Below are 8718 nucleotides of genomic sequence, written 5' to 3'. Positions count from 1 at the left end.
AAAATTCCTAAAACTCGCCTGTGTCCTGGTTCATTACTTTACTTTCAGAAAAGAACTCTCCAAAGTACAAATTCCTTCCACCACTGACTTTTCCTAGTTAAGGAAAAGAACATCTAATCCTTGCCCTAATTCTCATTATTTTTCCAGTCGAGGCTCATCCTACTCAGTGTGTGTGTGTGTTCAATTGCTAAGTTTTGTCTGACTCTTTGCAACCCCATGGAGCCTGCCAGGCTCCTCTGTCCATAGGATTCTCCAAGCAAGAATACTGGAGTAGGTTGCCATTTCCTTTTCCAGGAGATCTTCTTGACCAGATAGCAATGAGTAATAGCTCCTGGCTACTCACTTCTGCCGAGGCTTGACATTAAACACATATCACATGCTATGAGTTGCAAATGAAGTTTATTGTGCAGACACCAAGACTACAACACTTAGATGCAGAGCCAACAAGAGGGTTATATACAAAGAAGCATGTTTCCCCGGGGGCACCACCAGGGGAAAGGCACAGGCTTTGAGAGGGGGTGATCAACAGAATACCCTGTGGGAGAAGGACCACGAAAGGGCAACTGCAAGAAGGGGGAGGGAATGGGGCAGGGCTAGAAGCACAAACCTAAGCAATGCAGACTCTTCCTCTTGGGACAGAGGGTGTCACTGGCTCCAGTTGACTGGTTATGGGCATCTCTTTGCCCCACAATGCCATGAGAGGTGGACAACAAGATCCGACTTGCTGTCAGTTAGATGTACAGAGACAGGCATTCTGGAGGGGGAGGGTCAAGGGAGGACTCCATCCTTATCTGAATGAGAAGGTCACGCTGGAACTGCCGCCTTCAGATGAGCCAGAAGCACCCCTCTCAGAGCCATAAGTGCCCCCTCCAGAGCTGGACCCTCCTCTGGCGCCGCCTCCAGAACTGTGTTTCCCTCCAGAACTGTATCCTCCTCCGAAACTAGAGCCTCCTCGAGAGCCACCTCCAGAGCCGTAGCTCCCTCCACCGCCACTTCTGGAACCAGATCGTCTGCCTCCAGAGCTGTAACTGCTGCTTCCAGAGCTGAATCCGCCTCCAGAACTGGACCCTCTACCTCCAGAACCATAACCTCCAAAGCCAGCCCTGGAGGCCACGCTTGAGGAAATGCTGCTGCTCGTCACAGCTGCAGAGAGACAGACAGCATTACACCTCAGTTCCAACTGCCTGGGCGCCTCTGCCCCACTCCACCCCCTGGACAGGACCACTCCCCCGCCCCCCGCACTTACACACAGTCACGTTGCTGCTGAGGTCTCCAGACATCCTGCCAGAGAGAGAGAGAAAATAACTCTGAGCAGAGCACTTAGGGACTCTGCATACATGGTTTTACAACTTCCACCTACAACCACCCACGTCAACCTCAAAACTCAGCCACCGCAGCTTCACATAGCCCACTTTCTTTGGTGCTGCCAGATCACAGAGATGGGGACGGGCCCCATGTTTCCACACAGTCTGGCATCCCAAGTCATCTAATTTCTTGCTCTGATAAAACTGATCGAAAGCAAATTCACTTCTGAACTGGCAACCCATTGTTTTATTTAAATCCATCTTAGGGAGTCTGATATGCAGAATCCAAGCCACACCAGAAATTCTCCAATGAAGACTATTCTGTGAACATTCAATTCAGAGAGAACTGCGACTCTGTACAGCCTCCCTGACCTGCACCCACCCTGCTCTCCCCTGCTTCATCTGAATTCTTTCCCACTTAATCTTGCAAGCTGGAGAGAGGAGGCCCAGCCTCCAGACAGGTACCCAGCAGCAGAGCGAGCAAAGCCAAAGCCACTCCCTCTCTGTAATACTGGCTCTCTGGTGGGCTGGGGAGCTTTTCCCGTCTAATTGCTTCAGCCAGACTAAATCACCAGGGGTACTGAGGACACGGACAAAGGTCTTAGACCACAGAGGAAGGAAAGGCTCCTTTCGGGAGGTTAACACATGGTTCTGTAATTCACTCAAGAAACCTGCAAAGAGCTAGATCTGGTGCCTGCTCTGTGGGCATGCCCCAGCCAGGCAGCACCTTCCAACCCACGACATCCCACACCACGTCACAAGGTGGAAGGAGAAGACGCCACACACCCTGCAGACCCAGAGACGACGTTTCAGATCGTCAAGAACTAATCTGTGTTCACACCATCAGTTTTCCCTTTCAGAAAAGAGAGATTCATTTACTGCTTCATTTAATTTAAAATTTAATCTGCCTTGTTAGTCGTTCCACACTGATAAGCCTACAGCTCCACAGTGCTGCTCTGTGTCCTGAATCTCCCCAGTGACGTCAGCTCTCAGCTGTCAGAAGGCCCTGCCCCTCCCCCTGCCTTCTCTGCCTCCCCCTCCAGCCCTGGCTCCAGGAGAGGAGAAGATGAACCAGGGTACCCGCTGGCCTCCTGGGGTCCTGGGGTCCCTCACCTGCACTCCTCGCCCTCCAGCAGCTTGCGGTAGGTGGCAATCTCCACATCCAGGGACAGCTTGGTGTTCATCAGGTCCTGGTAGTCACGCAGCAGCCGGGCCAGGTCTTCACGGGCTCTTTGCAGAGCCTCTTCCAGATCATTCAGCTTGCTCTGGGCATCTTTGAGGGCATTCTCTCCCCGCTGCTCAGCATCTGCAATGGAGTCTTGTACGTTCTTACACTAGGAGAGAAGGAGACAAGGTTTCTGTTGGCACAGGAAGTGCAACCTCTTGGCAGAGGAGGAGAGGGAGGGAGCAAGGATGTGCGGGGTGAGAAGCCAGAATCACTGGCCCTGCAAGTGTGTCACCAGAGAGTTAATGCAAGTTACAAACAACTTGCTAAGACTTGCTGCTGTCTCTGAGCCTCTGTCTTCCCAAGTCCCCTTGGACTGAACCCTTAACCCTTTCCCCATCATGACCTTTGATGCTCACAACCTAGGGCCAGAGTCGTTACCCCATTTTACAGTTGCAGCTGCAAACACTGATGTGAATGGCTTCATAGAACTTCTGTTGCTTGTGGAGTCAGTTCTCTGCCCCCCATTACCTCTTCCAGAGCTAATGTGCAAACCTAGCCAACCCCCTGCAGCACTCCCTGCCCCTGCATCACACAGCCCGCTGTGCAAAGAGGTACAAATGGGAGGTGACGCCTGTGATCTTCGGTGAGCCATGACCTCTAGCTTCGTAAGGCACTGTTCCATTTCACCCGTGAAAGCGATCAAAAAGTTAACACAATTATTTCCCTGCACTTAATCCCTACTTGAGAATGAGGCTTGAAAGTGAAAGCAAAAGTCGCTCAGTCCTGTCCGACTCTTTGCGACCCCATGGACTATACAGTCCCTAGCATTCTCCAGCGGATCTTCCCAACCCAGGGATTGAACCCAGGTCTCCCACATTGCAGGCAGATTCTTTACCTGCTGAGCCACAAGGGAAGACCAAGAATACTGGACTGGGTAGCCTATCCCTTCTCCAGCAGATCTTCCCAACCCAGGAATCGAACCAGGGCCTCCTGCATTGCAGGTGGATTCTTTACCTACTGAGCTATCAGGGAAGCCCCAAGAATGTCTCTTGATCACTCTAAAATTGTTCTAAGTCTTAATTATGTCAAGCCCAAGGTTTTTGTGATCAACATACACTATATTAGAATTTCTCTCTCACTCACACACACACACACCTACACACATGCACACCACCTCCCACCCCACCCTGAGCTGCACTCAGCCAGGAGAACTGCAGCCATCCTAGGGCGTACACCCCACCTGCTTCTTCACTTGTGCGATCTCGCCTTGCAGCCTCTGGATCATGCGGTTCAGCTCGCTGATCTCCATCTTGACCTCCTTCAGGCTGTCTCCATGCTTTCCAGCAGTTATCCTGAGCTCCTCATACTGCATGGGAAGAGGAGGAGAGTTATCTGACCAGGGAGGGTCAACCAAGCTGAATGTCATGTCTGCATTTGTGGGAGATGGGGGACCAGTGCCATACTTGACTGAGGGCATTTGGGGTACTATAGACAGTCTTTCTTGGGAATGATGCCCAATTTTCACTAGACAAAACCACCAATAACCTTACTGTACACTTACTGGCTGGGCTGGAACGCAGCTCATTAGAAAGAGCTGCGGCTCTCCCTGCCCACCCAGAACTTGCCTTGCTGTGGTACACCTCCTCGGCCTCGGCCTTGCTCCTCTGGGCAATCTCCTCGTACTGGGCCCGGACCTCAGCGATAATGCTGTCCAAGTCAAGGCTGCGGTTGTTGTCCATGGACAGGATGACGGTGGTGTCGGTGACACTCTGTTGCATCTGGGACAGCTCCTGCAACACAGGGAAGGTCTGGCCGCAACGTCCCTGCCCACAGCCACGGGCAGTGAGGAGGGATTCCCCTCCCCCGGTGTCAGGGAAATGCAGAATCTCAGACTAACTATGAACTGAGTGGGATGTAAAGAGATATAGCCACCATTCCCAGTCAGGTAGTACTGAGAATTATGGGGAGGGGTCTGCATTTCTGAGCCTCCTAGTTTATGCAGCTTAATAAGTACCCCCAGAAAGAAGCCAGTTGATGGCAAACGCCTTAAATTGTATTTCCAGTTGCAGAAGTCATGTGTGTGCACTTGGGCAGGGAAGGGGGGAGTACATTATATTTTGACCTCTGAAATATATTTGATATAAGAAGAGAAGCAGGGTGAGTCTTTTCCTAAGGGGAGGTGGGGTGAGGGAATTTGTCCTAATGGAGCATTACTTCCTGTGACATCAGAGGAGAAAGTCCTTCTCCTCCAAGACCTACACCAAAGAAGCTCCCAGTGGCCTAGACATTGGTCAGTTGAAGTCAGCCACCCATAAACCCCACCCACAGCCCCCTTTCCCCAGTGGGAGAGGACTTCCTTTGAGGGGAAGGGGAGGTAGCAAGGGTCCATTTAAGAGCAGCCTACTTACTGCGTCAAAGAGCATTTTTGTGAACTCCACTTCCTGTCTCAGCAAGTCCACCTTGGCCTGCAGCTCCACCTTGTTCATGTAGGCATGGTCCACATCCTACAGGGAAGGTCAGAGTCTCTGCTGAAGCTCACAGGCCCCACCCCCACCTTGCAGTGCTTTGTGTATGGGCCCTGCCCTGCCATCTCTCTGCTACTCCTCCACCCAGTCCCTGTCAGCTGCTCTCCAAAATCCCAGGCACCGCAGACAATCCACAACCCCACAGGACCTCATTCGGCATGAGGTCCACAGTGCATCTCTGCAGGGGGCTACATGCCCATGTCACTGCTCACACTCCCCCAGACCATCAGAGCTCTGATGGGACCGAGCTTTGTCAACCATTCTCTCCTTCCTGCTTGATATGCTCTGTGTTTCCACCAAAGAGCATAACAGCCTCTGTGTCTTTTAGCAGTCCCCAACTCTCCCATCCTATCTATCCATCCCACCTCTTCTGGATTTCACACCAAAGCCTCTGCAGAAACCAGGCTGAGAACCCATGCTTCTGCCTTCAGGTTCAAACCTTTGTCAGCCCAACTGACTACATCTTTAAGCAGGCAATCTAAGAAAGTCCCGTGCCTTCCTCGGCCCTTTAGAAAACATATCAAGTGCTTTCTATGGTCATAGCTTTCAAGATCCAATACAGTGAGTAGGTAATTGATGGGAAATGTCCTAGCAAAAGCGCAGAAATTGCCTGAAGCTTGAACTACAGAGACACCTTTATTTCCGTGAGAACCAGCCATAGATATGCTTCACCCTTCCTCTGGCTCATGCTTTTTTCACTCAAAGGTGTGCTCCAGCTTGTCCATCTGGGCACAATGGGCTCTGATGCATCCTCATTCCCACCCCAACCATGACATCCTCTCACTCACCTTTTTAAGTGTCACAAACTCGTTCTCAGCAGCTGTGCGCTTGTTGACTTCATCCTCATACCTGTTGGTACCCAAGGACACTGCAGTTAGAGTAGTACTAGTTTGTTTCCCTTTTTCTTCTCCTTTTCTTACTGGATTCACCCCAAATACTCCATTTCCTGGGACTATTAAAAAACACTTTTGTCTAAATTGAAATGATGATAACCCAGAGGAGGATGCTTTTCTATAAATTAACCATCAAACTTGTCAAAAACATGATCTCTAAAGCCCTAAATGTCTTCCTCCCAAACTATCAGCAAAGATACAGACGGCTCTCCCCTTTATCCCCACAAATGCAACTGAGAGATGAGCGGTTTTCTGGGGCAATGATTGGATGGGCTCAAATCTACGTTTATCTCCACTTAGTTTTTATTCTGCCACTTACTTCTTCTTAAAATCCTCAAGAAGATCCTGTATGTTGTTCAGCTCTGACTCTTGTGACATTCTTTCTGAAGAAAGCTTGTCCAAATGACTCTGAAGTTGGCTGATGTACCGCTGGAAGAGGGGTTCCAGATTGGTGGTGCGGGTGCCCACATCGATTTGTTGTAGCAGTTCCCATTTGGTCTGCAGCACCTGGTTCTGCTGCTCCAGGAATCGCACCTGTGGGGACCAGAAGGAAAGCACATGAGCTCTGGGTTGTCCTTCCCACCGATAGGCCAGGGTCAGCTCTGATTCTCCTTCGGGAGATAGGGAAAACCACGTGGCTTCATCCTCACCAGCTGCATGCCGGATCATGCTGGGCAGAGCTTCTGAGCTCTCTGTCTCCACACTTGGAAAGTTCTGTAGGCTCCTAAATGTTACATCTGGCACTCTCCACGCAGAGAACTCTTTTTCCTACTTTCTCACCCACTATTTCATTTGCAGGTGCTTTCAAAACTCCAGGCCATCTCCCTCCCTGATCCTACTTGAATTTCCAGCAAATGTCCCATAAATTCTGGGGAAAACCAAAAGCAAGCTTTCACTGGCACTGCTCCTAAGGGCTATGAGTATAAGGGCAAGGTTCCTCCATCTGATTTTTAAGAGCCTTGTAAATTTCTTAGACAGATTCCTCTGCCTTGAAATGGGAGAGAACCTATCACACTCCCAAGTGACATCAGTTAAAAACTTTGTGGTTTATAAAACTAAAAAAGCTTCTCTTGAAGGCAGAAATTTATTCATTCCTAAACAGATATTTCAAACTTAGCTTCCCAGAATTTAATAGAGCAATAACTTCTAGGGAAGGAAGAACAGTCTCAGAAGACGTTTTACCAACCCCCTCTAAAACACTTGGCTTGAAATAGTCCATTTCTTGTCTGTGTCAGTTTTTTAATGATTTTCAGAATTTTCCATTAGTATTGTTTGTTTAGGCTGAGACAATAAAGCCAAAGTCACAATTAATTCCCAATCTCAGACTATTATGGAAGATGGCACCATGAAGCCTGCATCTTTCCCCTGTGGATACTGCCAATTACCCAGGACAGTGTGAGTGCACTTGCTGCTGCTGCTGCTAAGTCACTTCAGTCGTGTCCGACTCTGTGCGACCCCACAGACGGCAGCCCAACAGGCTCCCCTGTCCCTGGGATTCTCCAGGTAAGAACACTGGAGTGGGTCGCCATTTCCTTCTCCAATGCAAGAAAGTGAAAAGTGAAAGTGAAATCACTCAGTCATGTCCGACTCTTAGGGACCCCATGGGCTACAGCCCACCAGGCTCCTCAGTCCATGGGATTCTCCAAGCAAGAGTACTGGAGTGGGGTGCCATTGCCTTCTGCAGACTGCACCTATGGCTCATTAAAAAATGAATCTTTATCATTTGCTTTTCAGTTAGCACTAGAAGCAGGGCATCCTGAGCCTTAGATGAAGCCAGCTACTCATGACTCACCTTGTCGATGAAGGTGGCAAATTTGTTGTTGAGAGCTTTGATCTGCTCCCGCTCCTGAGACTTCACGTTCTGTATCTCCGGGTCAACTTTCACATTGAGAGGCTGCAGAAGGCTCTGGTTGATAGACACTTCGTGGATACCTCCACCAGGGAATCCTCCAGGGCCGAAGCCACCAGGACCCCCAAAGCCACCAGGACCCCCAAAACCTCCAAAGCCACCACCACCTCCAAAGCGGCCTCCACCAAAACTGCCTCCTCCAACGCCGAGGCCGCCTCCAAAGCCACTTCCTCTGCCACCAAATCCTCCATAGGAGCCAAAGCTTCCGCCTCCTCCAGACACGCTAATGGAGGTGCTCCTGGACCCTCCAAGGTTAATGAGACTCCGACTGCTGAAGCCACCTCCGCCGAATCCGCCTCCGCCAAAGACCCCGCTGCCACCGCCATGACGGCTCAAGCAGGAGGAGCTGGTTCCTAATAGCTGGCTTCGACCGGAGACCACGGCCGAGCCGCTACTGAAGCCCCGGAATCCTCCTCCACCTCCTCCTCTTCCTCGAGACTGGTAGGAGATCTGACAGCTCATGATGCCTTTGCCCGGAGAGGGAAGGTGCAGGTTCCTGAGAGGAGTTCCGGTGGGAGACTCAGTGCTGCTGTTGGAAGACTGTCATGGGCCCCTTTTATACCCGCCAACTAGGTGTTGTTGTGCATGGGTGTGGGCCCACGTATGCAAGGGTTTGGTCTGCCTGGAAGCTATTCCTGGTGAGTGATTATCAAGCTAATAGCCATTTAAAAATCTATTAATCAGCTCCCTCCTAGAACTTGCTTTGATTGCAAACTTCTGTTTATCTGAACATCTGTCACACCATTCGATTTTTGTAAAATCATCAAAAGAGGAGGTCAGGATGAGTTTCTCAATCTGGAAGAGAAAAAAAAAAAAGGCATTCTGCCGAATGCTGCTCCCTGCTCTGGACCAATCCAAGGGAGGCCAGCTGCCCCTAGGGCCTCTGGAGGCTCGCCACCCAGTTCCACTGATGGAAGAG

General features: G+C 50.4%; 1 protein-coding gene across 1 annotated transcript; it reads right to left on the bottom strand.

The window, feature by feature from the left end:
- Window positions 1–382: 382 nt before the first annotated feature.
- Window positions 383–8372, bottom strand: KRT2 (keratin 2). Its single transcript, XM_069586371.1, has 9 exons — window positions 7683–8372; window positions 6210–6424; window positions 5786–5846; window positions 4881–4976; window positions 4098–4262; window positions 3713–3838; window positions 2418–2638; window positions 1247–1281; window positions 383–1143 (listed from the first exon to the last, which is right to left on the bottom strand). Exons 1-9 carry the CDS (start codon window positions 8259–8261, stop codon window positions 788–790), a joined length of 1854 nt encoding a protein of 617 aa, XP_069442472.1. The 5' UTR covers window positions 8262–8372; the 3' UTR covers window positions 383–787.
- Between the last annotated feature and the right edge of the window lie 346 nt (window positions 8373–8718).

Source organism: Ovis canadensis, chromosome 3, assembly GCF_042477335.2.
Source record: "Ovis canadensis isolate MfBH-ARS-UI-01 breed Bighorn chromosome 3, ARS-UI_OviCan_v2, whole genome shotgun sequence".
Classification (NCBI taxonomy): domain Eukaryota; kingdom Metazoa; phylum Chordata; class Mammalia; order Artiodactyla; family Bovidae; genus Ovis; species Ovis canadensis.
Note: the sequence above shows the minus strand (reverse complement) of the source record. Positions and strands in the feature narration are given on the sequence as shown.

Bases quoted from the DNA above. Each gene is read 5' to 3' on its own strand.
- KRT2 (XM_069586371.1), bottom strand. From the start codon at position 8,261: ATGAGCTGTCAGATCTCCTACCAGTCTCGAGGAAGAGGAGGAGGTGGA. The intron at 2,639-3,712 runs GTGGGGTGTACG...CTTCTCTCCTAG, and splicing joins TCGCACAAGTGAAGAAGCAG to TGTAAGAACGTACAAGACTC. The intron at 1,144-1,246 runs GTAAGTGCGGGG...GTCTCTCTGCAG, and splicing joins CAGCAGCAACGTGACTGTGT to CTGTGACGAGCAGCAGCATT.